General features: G+C 38.5%; 1 protein-coding gene across 3 annotated transcripts in view; it reads left to right on the forward strand.

Moving 5' to 3' along the window:
• The window catches only part of Ccdc171 (coiled-coil domain containing 171), a 330958-nt gene that overhangs the window by 108834 nt on the left and 203050 nt on the right, over nucleotides 1-19074 (forward strand). For 2 of the 3 annotated variants that reach the window (XM_036179739.1, XM_036179740.1), the window contains 5 exons: nucleotides 1042-1148; nucleotides 2780-2869; nucleotides 3771-3971; nucleotides 6998-7165; nucleotides 8695-8883. In XM_036179739.1, coding sequence (XP_036035632.1) covers nucleotides 1042-1148; nucleotides 2780-2869; nucleotides 3771-3971; nucleotides 6998-7165; nucleotides 8695-8883 — 755 coding nt within the window. Of the gene's footprint in view, nucleotides 1-1041; nucleotides 1149-2397; nucleotides 2527-2779; nucleotides 2870-3770; nucleotides 3972-6997; nucleotides 7166-8694; nucleotides 8884-19074 lie in introns of those variants that run through there. The other variant, XM_036179741.1, reaches the window with a different exon arrangement.

The following is a 19074-nucleotide window of genomic DNA, read 5'->3' on the forward strand; positions in this document are numbered from 1 at the left end:
GTTTTTAGAGACAAGGCTTCACTATTTAGTACTGGCTAGCCTAGAACTTACTTTGTAGACTGGGCTGGCCTCCAACTCACAGAAATCTGTCTACCTGTCTCCTGAGTGCTGGGATTAAAGGCATGTGCTACCATGCCCAGCTCACAAATGCTTCTTTAAAAATTTTTCTTTATTGAAAATGTTTTTTATATAGTAAAGTGTTTGGATTATAAAATATAATGGAGAGAAATTATAAGAGGACATGAAAAATACTTTTTGCATACATATTTTCAAACTAAATTTGATATTTGTTTTTTAAAATTAAAGAAAATAAAAATCACCTTAATATGCAGTATTTGAAACTCAACTTTTCATTCTTTTGGCATAGTATTTGGAATTACACTTGACCATGTAACCCTCATTAGCCCCATTAATTTGACTTATGTCACAACTGCATTAAAGTAGTTTGATGGAATATTATGGAAATATTCATATTTTTATAATGAATATCAGCCATCAGGATTTTATTCAAAATATGATGTGGGCTATGTGGCCAGTAGCATTTTTATTGTTTATTTCAAATTTCAATTTGAAAATTGTAGGTACTAAAGAGTATTTGTAAGCATAATATAAAATGATATATTCTTGGTTCAGAAGTTACTGTTTAAGCAAAATATCTTATTATAAAATGCCTGACTGATCAGAAACACAGAAAGTAAGTATATATAATTCTTCTAAACAATACTAGGATAGAAGGTTTAATTGTTGGGTAGTAGGTACATATAAACCCTGATGTTGCTTAGGAGATATGGGAGAAGATAAGTGTCTTTATAAGGTAGAAATAAATTTGAACTTAATATATTGTGAGCTTTAATTTGGCCATTTATTCAGAAACAGTATCAGTACTTGGCTGTATAGCCATGCACGTGGAGAATAAATTTCTGTTTAATGTTTCATGTCTTTTCGGCTTTCTTACTAATTGTAACATCTCTGTTACTGTTTGCTTAGCTTTTGTGCCTATGTGACTTTAAGGGTGTGTTTTCATCCCATGTTTTTCTCCAGGCATCCACAAGGACAAAGATAAGCCTCCCAGCTTCTCTGTTGTCCTTGAGACTTTGAGGCGGACCTTGACAGATTACCAGAACAAGCTGGAAGATGCTTCTAATGAGGTAACACGTGGACTGTTTGGCTCCGCACACGGCCTTCGGGCAGTACCAGTATGCAGCCTTTGCTTGTTACAAAGGTCAGAAAGATTGGGGATGTTGAATCAACAGCTTCCCAGATACAGAAATAATAAACCACTTGTCACTGTTCTCTCTTCAAGTGTGGCCTAAAGTGGTATCTCACTCCCATTTTGTAATTCCTCAGACACACAGTGAAAGGGCCCTGTCACTTCTTGGCCTGTGTAACATGTCTGTGCAAATAATTTAAGTGAAATGTGTTCTATTTCAATGTCAATGTGGTTCAGATCTGTGTGTAGCTAGTAGAAATTTAGGTTTCATCAAGAGTTTAAGAGTTTGTAAACCATGGAAATCTTAATAAAGAAGGGAAATTAATCTCTGTGCTCTAAAGGGAGTTAAGTGCTGTTAGAAGTTTTCAAAAACAAGTGTCTGTTTGATGTAGACTGGAATCTTTTAATTTGCAGATTAAAAAGGCCCATGCTTATGTTTGTCATCTCATTTGTATTGTTTAATATGTGAGTTAATCATTTTCTTGGGTATTAAGATATTTTATGAATTCATGCTTTAAAAATTGAAGAGTTTGTCTAGTCATATCTTGTCAAATTAGCATATGTAGTAATTACATTAGTTAGCAAAGCAACAGATTTTTGTACAGCCATAGATAAGTCACATGGCTGAGAGTTTATCTCTTTGTTTTATATAATTCAAAGCCTGAAAATTCACTTTGTGTACTATATTGGTAGAGGCTTATTTTAGGTATGCAGGGTAGACAAAGAAGGATAAGTCTGTTCCTTAAACACTTTCAGAAGGAAAAGTGACATTAAAAATAATTAAATTCTTTGAAGAACAGACATTGCTAAATCTTTCCTAGAGGGACAAGACAACCTGGATTGTTAGTAGTTTTGAAGTTCTTCTGAGGCCTAGGCCTGGAAGCTGCCGAGTAACTAGGAACATATTACCCACAGCGAATTGTTATTTGGGAGGATGGATGTCACATGATCCTCAGCACAGTTGAAAAGTCGACTCAGCAGGCTTTGGCTTAGTAATGTGCTTTGTTGTGAACCAGTGCCAGAGACAGCAGTGGGGAGACCAAGGGGGTGGCTGCAAAGAAAGCAAGAAGAGCAGCCTGACAGAAAGAAGAATGAACTGTCAAAGACAATAAATCACAGGCAGTGCAGGACCAACTGATGACCTGCCACCGCCTTCCCAGTAGGACTGTGTGACGGCCCGAAGCTGTCATACGGAGTGAGTGACCAGCGAATGCCCTCTCGATGCAAAGCAAACCAGTCTCCTGCTTGCTCCCCCTTCTTTCCACTGCTCCTGGCATTCGGTCCAGCGGGGTTTGGAGAATAAAGTTATGTTTACAGTAAGAACGAAATGCTTTCTCTAGATTGCGAGCACAATAAGACCATCCCTGGCGTTCTCAGGCTGAGTGCTTTCTTTTCAGCCAGGTGAGCTGGGGACAGAAACTGCCTAGCCTTTGGCCAAAGTAAGTGTTGCACCTGAGACTCAATCACTGTTGAAATATTTATGCCTAAGTAATTGCAGAGCAAGATTTGAAAGTTAGCTCTTGTCACCCCTTCTTGAAGAATCTCAGAAAGCTCTTTTTCTTTTGTCAGCTGAGCAGCGTAAATGATGCCAAGGAAAAGACGTCCAGTGAACTCGAGTCTACCAAACAGAAGATCGAGTCTCACACTAAAAATATAAAGGTATTGCAACTTAAGTTACCTTTTCCCTTTGTTAAGAGACAGATAGTGGACAAAGGGATTATTTTAGAGATACCTGAAAATAAAGCTTCAGTTTTTAAAGTAGTTTTGAATGCACATTACAATTTTTGTTGATCCTACTGTTTTGGTTAGAGGAACAACTCATTTCTCTGATATAATTCTAGTGTTACAGACTGAAGTGCTCTGAGACTTACTGTCCCGCTTTGGCTAAGCAGCAAACACATTCGGCATAAGCATGTCTGTCTGGAGTCAGTTCTGTCTTTCTGGGTGGAGCCATTGCTTCCAGTCCATCATGTCTGGCTAGACCACAGTTGGTTAAGGTTCAAGCAAATAGCTGATTTCATTTTCTGCATTAGTTTTAGCTACAATGCTGCAAAATGTGAGTGTCTCAGTATTCATTGGGATTTTATAGTGTTGCTGAAGCTGAATTTGTAATGGAGACTGTTCCATAGCATAGTTTAGTAGACTTTTACATCTCCTTCTTGAGAATTCTATTAGTATTTGGAATGTCATTGGAGAGTAAATGTCCTTCTATTAAATGTAAAGAGATTAATGGTTTCCCATGTTACTTAAGTGTTATGAAAGTTGTTTTTTAAATTACCTTTTAAAAATAATGTGTTAGAAGGAAAACTCCTTTTAAATAACTTTTTGGAATAAACAGTTTTAATAAAATATATGTGCTTGAACATTACAAATTTTCTAATTTTTGAATGAAAACATTCTACTTAGAAAATACATTCAGTAAAATATGCTGTTTAGCATCATAAGCAAATGGTGATTGTTTTATACTGACGTTTTGAAGGTTTTCATCATGTATTTGCCGTTTGTGCGCTGCTCCTCAGCTCTCCATTCCTAGAGTCTCTTTACTTGGTGTTTCTGACAGGACCTTCAGGACAAACTGACCGAGGGCCATAAGGAGCTGAGTCATCTCCGCACTAAGTGTGCAGACCGCGAGGCCCTCATAAGCACGCTGAAGGTGGAGCTGCAGAATGTCCTGCATTGCTGGGAGAAGGAGAAGGCGCGGGCAGCCCAGTGTGAGAGCGAGCTGCAGAAAGTGTCCCAGGCCTTTCAGAAGGACACTGAGGTATCACCCCAGATGCACAGGGACAGGAAAGGCCTTCCATTGACCTCAGCTGTGTGTATTACATGCACCAGTGACCGGGGTTCCTCATATTTGATTTAATTTAAAGAGTGTTCTGAGTGTCACACTTTGACATGCTCCTCACAGCTGCAAACTCACCTCCTTTGTCCTGCCTCCTTGTCCTAATTTGTGAAAGGTAACCTTGTCTGACCCCTATGCCACTTGGGCCATCGACTTCTTCCCCTGCTTGGATCTATCATACCTCACTCTGCCATGGTCCTTACTGTCTTGTCAAGGTTGGCCTATTTGCCAGTATAAACATCATTTTTTATTAGAGTAATTCTACAGCGTGGCTTGACGGGAAGAATGTTTTTTTGTAACTAGATAGGTTTGGACTTGGCTCCTATTTTTCTTTTTATACAGAGCCTGTCCGTGGACAAGCCATGTAGGTGTGTCACCCCACATCTTAATCTCCTTCATTACAAACAGGAATATCAACTCCAGGCAGTCGCTTCCTTCTTTATAATTATAATATACTAATGAAAACCGAGAAAAAGAAAAGTTTCACAAAATGAAAACTGCAAGTTGGATACTCTGGAGAGTTGTCTACCCATTTGTATTTATTAGTAACATATTAAAATTATTTTGAGATTTATTTGTTTTTATTTTATGCCTATGGATGCCTTGCCTGCATGTATGTCTGTCTACCACAGGGATGCCTGGTAACCATAGAGATCAGAACTGGAGCTACAGACAGTTGTGAGCCACCATGTGCATGCCGGGACTTGGACACTGGTCCTCTGCAAGAGCAGTCAGTGCTCTTAACTGCTGAATGGTCTCTCAAGTCCTATTAATGATTAGTTCTTAAAATATCATGACGAAAATTTCATATTCTGTATGAGCCTGTTTGGTCCCTAATTTTCTTTTACTTCTGGCGTATAGAGCTCCTGCAGTTGATGGATTTGTTTATCTAAATTCCTGCATATTGGATTCATTATTTCAACAAATATAAACTCCAATGCCAAGAGAGTAGAAAAGAACATTCTTTCCAGTCTTGGAGTCTGGGATTTCAATTGTGTCCACATGAAGGGGTTGGAATTGTTCTGCACAGCAGACAAAGGTTGAAGTGAAGGAACCAGAAGCCTGACTGCATTGTGAAGTCAGTGTTTAGAGTGCTGTGGCGGGGTTGACGTGTGTGAACTGGTTTTGGATCTAGTGATAATCTTTTCACACCAATGGGTGACTTCCATCTCTGGTTTGTCACGGCCTGAGCAAAAAGGACGCCATGGCGACAGCTTCTTCCGCAGAGCTGTGATCTCAGTGAAGATGCAGAGGATGATGGTTTTAGTGCCTGAATTTACACTTGTATGGTGGTGGACTTAATCAGAGTTTTGTACATATCACAGCACTTGATGGTGTAGAAGTCATTCTGAACTTCTTTTAAAGGAACAATGCACAGTATATGTGTAGCAGCAGTTTTTACCTTTTCTTTTCTTTTTTCTTTTCTCTTTCTTCCTCCCTCCCCCTTCTCCTCCTTCCTTCCTTCCTTCCTTCCTTCCTTCCTTCCTTCCTTCCTTCCTTCCTTTTTTTTTTTTTGAGACAGATTCTCTCTCTCTACAGAGCCCTGGCTGTCCTGGAATTCACTCTGTAGACCAGGCTGGCCGCAAAGTCACAGAGATCCTCCTGCCTCTGCCTCCCAAGTGCTGGGATAAAAGGTGTATACCACCCCACCCAGCAGTTTTTTATTTCTTGATCCAATTTTTTTGGGTGTAACTATATTTACTTATTTGCTTAACTTTATTTTTAAATTACTGTATTTGAAAAAGTGAGACAGTATACAGGTGAATTACTGTCATTTATTTTGAAATGTTCAGGAAAACAGTTGCTACAATTTACAATAGCAAAACAAAGTCTTTAATATATTTAATTTTTTTAAAAAAATCTATAATTTCCATTTTTTCTCCCAATTTTTCTTCTTTCAAGTTTTTTCCCTCCTCCTGATATATTAAGACATTTTGAGGGAACTGATTTTATCCACATAAAATGTTCATTTTGTAGCTTCACAATTACTTCGTCTTTTGAGTTTCATGTTTTGAGATGAAATATCTATAAAGAGGGCAATTTGTCATTTTAGGAACTAAGTCCTCCAAGTGTGCTCAAGATGAGTCTATGTCACACTAGATTCTAGAGCAGAGTAAATATCCTTAGGCCATTCAGCAGGGGATAGCTAATGATTGTAATGACAATATGCTTTTAAAGGGCTTTTCAGACGAGTTTCTAATTGGACAGTTTTGAAAATGTGTCTTGGGCAGCCTGTCCACTTTAAATTGTTCTGCTACTTTGTGATACTTAACCCCCAGATGCCCGGTGTGCCAAATACAATATGAACCTCTAAGTGGGGAGAACAAATGAGCCCTACCCCATATCTTTCATGTCACTGTGTGCTTCGCCTAGGGGTCGGGGTAGATTTCCTATAAGTGGTGAGTAGAGGCGGATGTCCGGGGGAAGAGGAACACTGTGTGATTGTGGACGTGTAAAGTACAGACACTGAGACAGTGTGCCTTTCATTAGAGTGGAGGAACACTCTTATCTTAATGCCATTTTATGACTTAGCATCTGTTTTTTAAAATACAAGTAGGAAATTATAGATTTACTATCTTGACTTTAGATGAAAGGTTCTTACAGGAAATTAAACCCAAATACCTTGTGTTATAGATTTTAAAAGTTAACCTAAACAGGTGCTCACATCCCAGCAGTAGCAAGCTGGATCACAGACCCTGTCTTCTGGATCTAATTGCAGTTGTGTTTTGAGTACCGGTCTAAGGAGTCTAAGCAATTTAAAGTGGACATTAGTATTTTATCGAATGCTCAGTTCTGAATGTGAGAAAAAGGCCATCAAAATGATAAAAGCTGAAACTTGAGTGTTTTCCCTCTGGAGTAAAGAAAATGCTTCCCTTCCTACTTATCCTGTGTATTTCCCTTCCTACGGTGTTTGCTTTCAGGAGTTAATGGGTCCTTTTTTCTTGCAGGAGAAGCTAACCTTCCTTCACACCTTGTATCAGCACTTGGTAGCAGGCTGTGTGCTCATAAAACAACCAGAAGGCATGCTGGATAAATTCTCTTGGTCTGAGCTTTGTGCAGTCTTGCAGGAGAATGTTGATGCCCTCATTGCAGACCTCAACAGGGCTAATGAGAAGGTAACTGTCCTCAGGCACCAGATACCTCTATTAAATTCAGTGACATTTGTCCACATCACAGTATCATTAAGAGAGGCTGACATTCATCTTATTTCAAAAAGAATTTGGATGTTAATAATTCAGTACCATTAATTATGGCTTGTCTACAACTCAGTTTGATGCCATTGCTGTGGGCATGTAAATGTGACTGAAGTCTGTATGAAGTCTCTAAGCTCCACTTTCTGTGCAGGACATGCTAATACTACTAGCCAGTATTAGCCACAGGGACCTAATTAAGAGAAAATAAATTAATCTTACTGATGAAGCAATTCAAAGAACTTAGTCATTTACATTAATAAACCAACTCTTTATGTTAGTATAAAATAGAAACAGGGTGTAGTTATTCAAAAACATAATCTTAAAAGTCTTTGCTTAGGAAATATGAAGTATTGTTTTAAAAGTACTTAGAAAAATTTAAATGACATTTTTGACTTGTTTCTTCAAATGGCACAAACTATGAGAAAACACAACCCATATTTTAGATTGGGAAATGTATATTTTATAATTAAAATAGTATACTTTATGGTCACTTTACTATTCCATTAAACCTAGGCATTCAGTCTTTTCCAGACAGAGAAAGAGCCCTGCTCTTGCTATAGAAAGTTCAGAGGTGAGCAGGTCACGTATGCTATCAGTTAAGGCACCATTACTTACCCTGGGCCTGTTGAACTTATCAGGAATGTATTTGTGACAAATAAACTGTGGTATAATGTCTAGATCTAAGTTACAGTGACATTATAGGACCAGAAGAGAAAAACAGTTCTGTGAGTTTAAAAAGATATATGTTGTATTAACAAAATGGCCCAATTTCAGGGTGAGCTCTTGTATTATTGAGCATTTTATCTTTAGTGTAGTAATGGTGCAACCAAAGACATTGTGAAGCAGGGCTAAGAACTGTGGGAATAAACTGAGAAGCAGATGCTCTCTGTGACTGTGAGTTAGTACCATGGGTAAAACAGACTGATAATTAAATATGTGCATTGCCTCCCTGAGATGATGTTTTTAATATCTGTTCATAGCTTCAGAATATTAATCAACATGCATGTTAGAAGATACGTGTTTTCTTTTTAGTGTTTGTTAAAATGAAACCTGGGTGTAATTTTTCTGTGTTATTATATGTTTAATGTTTGCTCATTTGTAAATCTTATTTAAGTATTTCCTTTCTCACTGAGACACCTCAAATAGCCTGAGCTTCGGTTCTAGAAATAAGAATAATTTCCCAGATTATCTCTGTAAAATTGATGATAGAAAAGCCTACTTTATTAGAAAGAGGAAAAATAAAAATTCATTGTTTAAGTATGAAAATGATACCATTTTTTTGCTAAACTAACTTACTCCCCTCCCCATAATTTATGGTTCTTACTTTATTTACATTTTAACTTAAGATATTTATATGATCTTAGGGATAAAATGTAGTGGAGAATATAGGGGTTTTATTGAGCCACAGATGTGATGTCATGTCTCAATCTGGACTTCATTTCCATTTATAGATAAGTCACCTGGAGTATATCTGTAAAAACAAGTCTGATACAATGAGAGAGCTTCAGCAGACCCAGGAAGACACCTTCAGCAAAGTGGCAGAACAGATCAAGGCCCAAGAGAGCTGTTGGCACAAGCAAAAGAAGGAGCTGGAATTCCAGTATTCTGAGCTTCTCCTGGAGGTGCAGAGGAGGGCACAGGTATGCTGCTCTGCAGAGAACTGGCCATAGCTGGGGGGAGCCAGGGGGATCTGAGCGAAACACTTCACCATTTGCAAAGGATTAATAAAAGTATTTTGAAAAATAACTGCTTTGTTTAACTATTTTCCCCCTCTTTTTGGGCAGAACCTCATTATGTAGCCCTGGCTAGCCTGCAGAGAATCACTTACCTCTGCCTCCATAGTGCTGGGATTTTTTTTTTTTTTTTGTATTAACTCTAAGTCAGTTTAAACCTTTTTGAAGACCTCATAGAACTTGTTTATGTTATGATCATGCAAATACACAGTAATCAGATAGTTAACAATATATAAATGGCAATAATTTATATAGAGAAAATATGTTTAACTACCTAAATCTTCTGTTCCCAATCAAAACTAGCATAGAAGATAAAATACATCTCACAGTCATTTTACAATAGGACCTGCAATTTTAATTCTAGTTTTGTGTAACGTTAGAAGATACATTACCTATTTCATTGATGTGACAAAATACCTGTGTCTATTTCTGTGTGTGTCTGTTTTAAGGACTGTCTTTTACTTGAGTTTGAAGATAATTTTGTTGTTGTTGTTAAAACCCTAATCTTTTTGGCTAAATGATGAAAATTTTTATTTGTTTTTACAATAAAGCATTAGGATATGTGGTAAAATATTGACAGTGTAAATATCCTTTTATGCAGCTTATTCCATTTTGGGGGCTTCAGTTGAACTATCACTTAAGCTCCTTTATGGTTAAAATGTGTTATACTGACTTAGGGGTTGAATATGAAATTTTTTTCATGAGCTCATGAGTTGGGAGTTTACTTGCTAGTTGACAGGCTTTGAGGGAGATGATGGAGCCCCTTGCATCCCGACCTAACAGATTAAACCTGTGTTAGATATGATGGCATTATTGGGAGGTGGCAAAAAGTAGGAGGTGGAGCCTGGCTGTAGGAAATAGCTTACTGGGAGTATCAATAGAAAGATATGTCCTGGCCCCGCACCTCCTCCCTTCCTGCTTCCTATCTACCATGAGGTGAACTGCTTAGCTTTCCCATCTTTCTGCCGTACGTCATTGTGTTGTTCATTAGTGACAGAGCCTAAGGACAGAGTACATCCTTTGTGCATTACTTCCTCAGAGATTTTTGTCATAATGATGAAAATTTCATATATCAACTAATATGAGAGGTAAGAGTTATAATTGTAAAAATAATTCTGAGGTGTAAGCTTTATTAACAATAGAAATTATAGGCCCTATGTGAACTTAGGCATTTCTATGTGGATTTGAATTAATCAGTAAACATATTTCCTGAAAATAGCCATTTGTTCATTGTATTCAGGTACAAATATGATGTACTTTATATTTTCAAACTAAGTAAAAGACCCAGTGTAACATGAATTCCTAAATGGTCTTATAATAAAAAATCCAGTACCAGATATTGGGGTAAATGCTGAGAGATCAGAGAAACAAAAGAACAAGGCACCTCTTACTTCTAGGACTCCTCAGCCTGAAAAGCTTTTCTCAGCTGAAAATCTGTCTCCTCATGCCTTATATACCTTTCTCTTCCCACCCATATCATTTCCTGTCTCAATTTTCCTAGTGCTGGGATTAAAAGCATGTGACTTCCAATTATTGGGGTTAAAGGTGTGTGCCACCACTACCTGGCTCTGTTTCTCTCCTAGACTGAGTCAGTCTCATGTAGTCCAGGGTGGCTTTGAACTCACAGAGATCCAGACTGATTTCTACCTCCCAAGTGCTAAGATTAAAGGTGTGTGCCACCACTGCCTGGCTTCTATGTTTAATTTAGTGGCTTGTTCTGTCCTCTGATCTTCAGGCAAATTTATTGGGGTATACAATATATCACCACATTTCCACTTTTTTTTGTCTAAAATAATAAAATAAGGTTATAACTAATATAAGAAAAAGTATATAAAATAAATACAATAAATATATACAATAAATACAGTCAAGAATTAAATTAACAATGTCCAGTCCATAAACATTTGACACATTCAGAGAAAATATTCCATTATTTATCCTATTTCGGTTAGTCCAAAATGTTGTAACTAATTCACTTTCTATTTAACTTGTATTACTGACTACTATCTTTTGATGTCTTTCAAACTTATACACTTTACACCTCTTCAGTGAGTTTCTTTTCTGAATTTGGTAACAAGGAAAACTATAGCTGGGTGGTGGTGACGCATGCCTTTAATCCCAGCACTCGGGAGGCAGAGCCAGGTGGATCTCTGTGAGTTCGAGGCCAGACTGAGCTACCAAGTGAGTTCCAGGAAAGGCGCAAAGCTACACAGAGAAACCCTGTCTCGAACCCCCCCCCCAAAAAAAAAAAAAAAAAAAAAACAAGGAAAACTATAACTATAACTATCTAGTCTTCAATTCCCTCAGATACCCAAGAAGGAAATAATATTAACTAAGTAAGCAGGAAGTACAGGCAAGCAACTTCCAAAAATGTGAGAAATGACAGAAATAGCTGGCTGCCTGGATAGTCACTCAAGGTTCCTCTGCAACATTGGGGCATCCATCTTTGGCCTATAGGCTTAACATATCTGAAAGACTCATCTGTGGAGCAGGATTTTCTGCAGGGCTGTCCTACTTTTTCTTGGCAAGGTTCAGCAGTCCTTTCTTTTGTGTCCTGCTTGTCCATGTGGACAGCATACTGTCAGTAGTCGAGCCAAGGGTACTTTCTTGCCCAGTGGCTACTTTTGCCACAAAGAAAGTAAATTATGTTAGTTATTTATGGCACTCTTACCCGCGAGGAACATGTCCTGAACACGACAAATCCACAGAAGAGCTGTTTATTAATATAGGATAGGAAGAGACGTGATAGGCCTGTGTGAAGCACACAGGTGAGTGAGGAGAGGAGAGAGGAGGAGAGGAGAGAGGAGAGGAGAGAGGAGAGAGAGAGAGAGAAGAGGAGAGAAGAGAAGAGAGGAGAGAGACCTGTGCAAAATGGCACCGGCTTTTTAAAGAGTGGGCCGCGCATGCGTACATGACTGCATGTGGCTACTCCACACATGCGCATAGATTACATGGCCACGCGCTTTACGCAACCATGTAAAGCCACGGAGTCCTAGTCACGCGAGATGTTCTGACCTGGAAATGGCTATTTTGAACCGGAAATAACTAAGCGGTCCGCCGGGAAAGCCCAACTGTGTGGACGTGTTGTGATTTCCTATCAAATTCCATATGAGTTTCTTTGATGCCCATCCTCTCTGAAGTAGACTGGTGCTGCCAGGAGCAGACGTGTTTCATTGTCATTAAAAAAAAAAAAAAGAACTTTGTTATTAAAATATCTTAAATGCCATATTTTGTAGATCTCTGAAGTGTTTGAAGACCACTTGTCTATCTGTCTGGATCTCTGCCTCCCAAGTGCTAGTATTAAAGGTGTGTGCCACAACTGCCTGGCTTCTATGTTTAATCTAGGGGCTTGTTCTGTTCTCTGATCTTCAGGCAAATTTATTAGGGTGTACTATCTATCATCACAATCTAGTTCAGAGGAAGGAGCTCAGAAGTGTACAGTTTTGATTTTTTTCCCCCTGGAGACAGAATGTCTTTATGTATCACAGATTCACAATCCTCCTGCATCAGCCTTTCTAGTGCTGGTATTATAAGGGTGTGCCTCCAAGCATGGCCAATTTGGTGTTTTGGCTAATGTAAGCACTCATAATCTTACTCTGTCAAGGCTTCACACATTTCCGTTGTCAGAACGTTGTGTGGCCTCTACAGTCATTTTTCACCTCACGGGCAGCTGTCATTCTCCTGTTCCTCATTACTGATCAATTGCACAAGTTCTGGATTTTGTACAAATGGAATCATTCAGTATTTGTTCATTGGGAGTTGGCTTATTTCACTTGATGTTGATGTCGAACATAATATTACTTACATTGTTATGTGTCAGTAGTTTATCATTTTTTATGATTTAATAGTATTCCATTTCATAGTCACATCACAATTTGATTGAAAATGGGTGGGTGTATATTTAGTTTATTTCCAGTTTGGGACAATTATAAATAGACTTTATGCAAACACTGTTGGACAAGTGTTTTGTCAACATGGTTTCACTTTTCTTGGCTGCCTCCAAAGAGTGCAGTTGCCAGTTTGTCCTTAGTTATGTGTTGTAAGAAACCGCAGGAAGGATTTTCTGAAATGGTAATACCACTTTATGTTCTCACAGAAATCAAACTTTTTTTCTGTTTTGGTGTTTTATTTTTGTTATAATGATCTTTCATTACCCCAAGGCAGTGAAGATAATAAGCCCTTATTATTATTTTCTAGATGTTTTGTGGTTTTAGTTTTCATGGTCAGTCATAATTAAAACCTGTGTGATGCCCAGTAGGGGCTCAGGTTCATTTTCTTCCTACATTTGTTGTTCCCATGTAATTTGCTTCACTGTTCCCTTGCTTCACTGTGTAGCCTTGGGAGTTGGTCATACTTAGGACACACAGGAGGCACAGATGTGGTGGCCATCTGTGTAGTCACGCCCTTGCTGTAGTGCCATGCAGCAGTGAAGTGTGCAGCCATCCATCCAGCTCAAACCTTTCACTTAGAAAGACACATCTCTGTCTTCCATCTTTTATGCACATCAACAGTTAATTGCTTTTCATTCTGGGGTACCGTTCCATTTTGTGACTATATCATTGTTTTCTTATTTCTGGACACTTGTTAATGGGCCTTTGGGTTCCTTATTTTGTAGCAGTTGTGGTTAAATATTTATGGAAATATTTTTATGTGATCATAAGGTTTCATTTCTCTTGTATAAATACCTGGGAGTCTGATGTCTGGGTTATATGCTAAGTGTATATTTAAGAAAACATTAAATTGTTTTCCAAAGCAACTTTATAATCTCTTTTTAAATTCTTCTTAGCAATTTAACAGGGTTGTATTTGATCTGCCTCTGTACATGGCCTTTCATTCTTGTTTCTTTCAAACTTTAGTCATCCTAATTGGTATGTAGTTATATGACATTTAGTTATAAATTAAAATTAAATCAAGTTTAGTGTTCCCTAGTGAGTAATAAAGCTGAGTACTTCTTTAAGTGCTCATTTGTCATTCATATATTTTCTTTGGTGAAATGTCTGTTCATATTTTTTGTCATTGTTTGTTCATGTGGTACAGGTCTTGCTGTGTAGCTGGGGCTGGCTTTGAACTCATGGCAGTTTTCTCAGGATTGCAGGCAGGTGCTGCCACACTAGGCTGATAGAACAGTGAAACTGCTCAAATAAGAACAAACAATTCCACCTGAATCCCTCTCCTCCCTCCCCTCTCTCTTTTCTCCTCCTCTTCCTAACCCTTTGCATCCCCTCCCCCTTTTCCTTCACTCCCTACTTCCCTCTTTGGTTCTGTCTGTCTGTCTGTCTATCTCTGTCTCTGTTTCTCTTCTCCTGTGTGTGTGTGTGTGTGTGTGTGTGTGTGTTTTACTGAATCCAGGAACTTGTACATGGTAGGAAGCACTTTTACTACTAAGCTGTATCCCCAGCTTTGTTCACATCCCTATCCCTGTGACATCCCCAGTCCTGTGACATCTCCAGCCCTGTGACATCCCCATTCCTATTTACATCTCCAGCCCTGTTCACATCCCCATCCCTGTTTACATCTCCAGCCCTGTTCACATCCCCATTCCTATTTACATCTCCATCCCTGTGACATCACCATCCCTGTGCACATCTTTTGTCTAGTATGTATGTATGTATTTACACAGGTCTCATTATGTAACTCTGGCTATCCTGGAACTCATTCTGTAGACCAGACTGTCCTCCAACTCACAGAGATCCTCTGCTGCTGCCTCCCAAGTGCTAAGATGTTGAGTCATACTTGACTTGGGTTCTTTTCTTAGTCTTAGTCTGGATTTTCGAGACTTTGCACACATTTTAAATTTGTCATTTGTTAGCTACACTGTTTACAGATGTTTTCTCCTGTCCCCTTAGCAGCACCTAATTTACAGAAGAAGCATTTTAGTTTTTCTCATAGTGTTAGGTCTGGAACGCAGGTCTTACACATTCCAGCCAGTCTAGTCTACCATTTGAGCTGTACCCTAGAAACATTTGTATTTGATAAAGTTCCTGTTTTCAGTTTTTGTCTCATAGATTGTTTTTGGTGTTATGAATAAAAATTCTTGAAGTGCATAATCAGGAGTTTCTCTTAGGTTTTCCTTTCAGTCATTTTACCTTCTAAGTTTTGTAAGTAGATCTATGTAAAATTTGAGCTAATTTTTGTAGAAATGTGAGGTATGGTTTGAGGTTAGCTTTTTTGCAACAATACTTCCTTTTTCTTCCTCTATCTCTCTCCCTCCCCCTCCCCCTCCTCCTCTTGACAGTTCTCCCACTGAGCCACTGGAATTCTCTGTGAAGACCAGGCTGGCTCAAACTCGCAGAAATCCTCTTGCCCCTGCCTCTCAAGCCAGGCTACCTTATGTGGCCAATAAAGAATGCACTTTCTGTATGGAATTGCTTTTGTACTTTTGCAAGGTCCAGATTACTATATTCATATATTCTGTACTTTATTTCACTCACTTCCAGTTTTCAATGCTACACTAATGTAATTCCAATAGCTAGCAGTTTCTTAAACACACTTATTTTATTCCGTATGTGTAGGATGTCATAGAAAATCACAAACATTTATTTATTTGATGTGTGTGTGTGTGTGTGTGTGTGTGTGTGTGTGTGTGTGTTCCACAATGCAAACATTGAAGTCAGAGGACAAATTGCAAGAGTTGGTTCTCCCTTTCCACTGTGTGAGTCCCAGGGGTTACACTTGAGGTGTCAGGCTTGGTGACAGGAGCCCCCACACATTGGGCCATCTCACAGGCTTGCAGTTTACTTTTGGAAGTGAGGGCTTATGTCATCATAAATGCTGATAGCCAACAATTTTTAGGAGAAGTCTTGAATACTTTTTTCTAAAGAGTTGGTTACACTTAGGTTTAGTGCATGTGTATGCAAATTAAAAAGTAATTTAATTTAATATTTATATATTGCATGTAGCCTGTATTAAGTTTATGTTTGCATCTTCATCAAGTATCAAGTATAATTGAGTATGCATGGATAATTCATTTTGTCTTCATATTGAGTTCAGAACTCAGAACTCAGAATATACATTACCTAATCTGTGAATTTTATTTTAGAAAATTTTGCTAGAATCAATTCTATGAAGTTGGTTATCATAAAAGCTAAATGCAAATAAGATATTTTTATTTGATATTACTTAATGAGTTTTCCAAGATTATGCTCATAAGAACATGGATAGGGCATAGTCATTGCCTAGGATTGTGGGTGGTAGGCAATTGGTGATGTCAGATGGAAATGATCATAGAGGGGATTTGTAGGAATCAAAATACTTAGTATGGACTTGTTGAGTGTTTGCTTTTTATAACTGAGTGGTTAGTAAATAAACAATATTGTAATTTCGATTGCTTTTATTTGAAAGAAATGATAGTGATGGATAAATACTGTTAGACAAATGAAGCCTGTAGAGCTGGTCTCAAAAATAAAACGAGTTTTGATATCCCAGCATAGCTTTAGTTTTAGGTGATTTATGCTAGCTGAGTGGTAGGCAACTTCTCGAGTTGAAATACATTTAAAGCATCCCACAGTATATCTTAAGTGTCTATTCAGCTAAGCAATCTGGGTAAAGTGCATGCTCTATTCCATGGATTAATTTTACTTTGTAATCTTAGTTTTTATGGTCTTTTTTCCTTTTTATCTGAAACTAATTAAATTAGTGGGCCAAGAATGTCCATTCTGGAAGTAAAGATTTTTCATTCTCAGTTGAGTCCAGGTAACACTCGATGCAATGTTTATGTCAGAGCTGAGCTCTGACATTTCTGTACACTCATGTGGCTTTAAAGAGGAGAAGGAAGTCAGGTGGGTGAGATGGCTCAGTGGGTAAAAATGCAGGTCTGCTGCCAAGCCCAAAAACTGGAGTTGGATCCACATCTCCCTCTCTCCCTCCCTCCCTCCCTCCCTCCCTCCCTCTCTCTCCCTCCCTCTCTCTCTCCCTCCCTCCCTCCCTCCCTCTCCCCCTCCCTCCCTCCCTCTCTCTCTCTCCCTCCCTCCCTCCCTCTCTCTCTCTCTCCCTCTCTCTCTCTCTCTCTCCCTCTCTCTCTCTCCCTCCCTCCCTCTCTCTCTCTCTCTCTCTCCCTCCCTCCCTCCCTCCCTCCCTCTCCCTCTCTCTCTCTCTCTGTCTCTCTGGCATGTGTGCACTCCACCCCCACCCAAATATGCAAAATAAATAAATAAAATGTTAAAAATAAAATGGAGTAAATAATGAAAGAAATTGGGGATTGTGATTCTACATTGCATTTTAAATTTATGTATATATTTATGTATGTTTTTTATGTGTGAGCACTGTGTGTGTATGCCTTATGCCAGAAGAAGGCATCAGATCCCATTATAGATGATTGTGAGCTGCTGTGTGGTAGCTGGGAATTGAACTCAGGATCTCAGGAAGAGCAGCCAGTACTCTTAACCTCTGAGTCACCTCTCCAGCTCCTCTACATTGCATTTACCCCCCCTCTTTTGCTAATGAATTCATTTGAGAAACTTAGAATAAAAGGATTGTTAGATATTAAAACATTTTTTTCTATAATTCTAAAAAATATTTAGAGATGAAGTGAACTTGCTGGTATTGTTGGAGGTATGATCCTGAAGGTATATGTGATTGATGGCATGATGCACTGTGTTCATGCTTGTCTAGGGACTGAGTCATGAGTGGGTACCTCTGATGGATGCTTGAAAGTCTTTTCAACATAATCATTTTCTTTAATGATAATGCTGTTGAATTGATATAACACTTGCTAGACTTGTTTTCAATACTTTTGCATGCCTTCGCAAGCTTCCTCCCTCAGAGAACCCCAACCTTATGAGACAGGTAGGCCATGTAAGCATCATTTCTGTCTCACAAATGAGGAAAATAGTTTGGACAGCTGTTAGTGCTTCATTGGTGTAGGAAGGAGGTTCTGGGAGCGGGATCCAATTGGAGGTGACCAGTGTAAATCACTGAGGACACTGACATTTATAAGTGAGGTATAAGGTGAAGCATCCAGACTGGCTTAATGTGTTGTCGTTGTCCTTAGCGTCCAGTCCTTTTTACAGTGTGCTGTAACGCTGGTCCTTTTAGAAATACATGCGATTTTTATATGTAAAACAATGTCTGAAAAAAATCTCTCCACATGATTTTTGGTAACTAATAAGCATGATAATATATGAAGAAGCTAAAATAACCCACATATCTCTACATGATTTTTGGTAACTAATAATCAATCATGATAAGATATGAAGAAACTAAAATACTCCACATTGTTACCTACCCACACAAGTGGTAGTTCTCCTAATTCATATTTCTCTTAGTTTGTTTACCCGAGAAATAGAAGATTTTTTTTGTGACCCCAAAAGTAGATTTTATTCACTTTTTCATAATCCCATCTTTTAGGATGTTTATTTAGCATGGCTGACCATGAATGTCACTGGAAAGCAGAGTATGCAGCTCACACAAGCACACTGTCACAGGGCATGAGGTACTGTTCTCCAGGAGTGCCACAAATAAGTACTTCTTGGTGTATACACCAATACATGGTTTGTTTCTCTTCTCAGAGACAGGAGCCATCTTGAGGCCATACACACAGTCCTTTTGCATATCCCACTCCCACCTCTCATCAGGTCAACCAGAAGTCAAAACTAAAGTATTTGAAGCCAGGCACATAGAAAACGCAGATATGAAGTGAAGAGGCGGAGGCAGTGACCATGGCCTTACTGTCTCCATGGTTCTGGAGCTTCACTGTCCAGTTCTCTCTTTCCAAACATTAGCCCCACCAGAGACCTGAGGCGCGTCCATTCATTAGCCGCTTTGTCTGCCCCCACTGCCCGAGATCGAAATAGAAGATTTAGTATAATACACTATATTTTAAAATTACTGTTGTAGGTAAAAAAATCAAGATAATTTTATATAATTTAATTAAAATTATTAAAAACACTTTCTGCACTGTATGCTGTATGTATGTGACACTGTGTTTGCTGTGGAGTCACTAAACAGAAAGGTGTAATGCATAGCTCATTTTTTAACCAATAGAACATTTATTTGGAGAGCCACATGAACAATTGTACAGTATAAGGTTTGTTACAAGGTAATATACATTTATTAATTACCCAAGGAATGCTGTAAATTTGTAAGAGGAGGCCAGAGTTT

This window comes from Onychomys torridus, chromosome 2 (assembly GCF_903995425.1).
Source record: "Onychomys torridus chromosome 2, mOncTor1.1, whole genome shotgun sequence".
In the NCBI taxonomy this organism is placed as follows: Eukaryota; Metazoa; Chordata; class Mammalia; order Rodentia; family Cricetidae; genus Onychomys; species Onychomys torridus.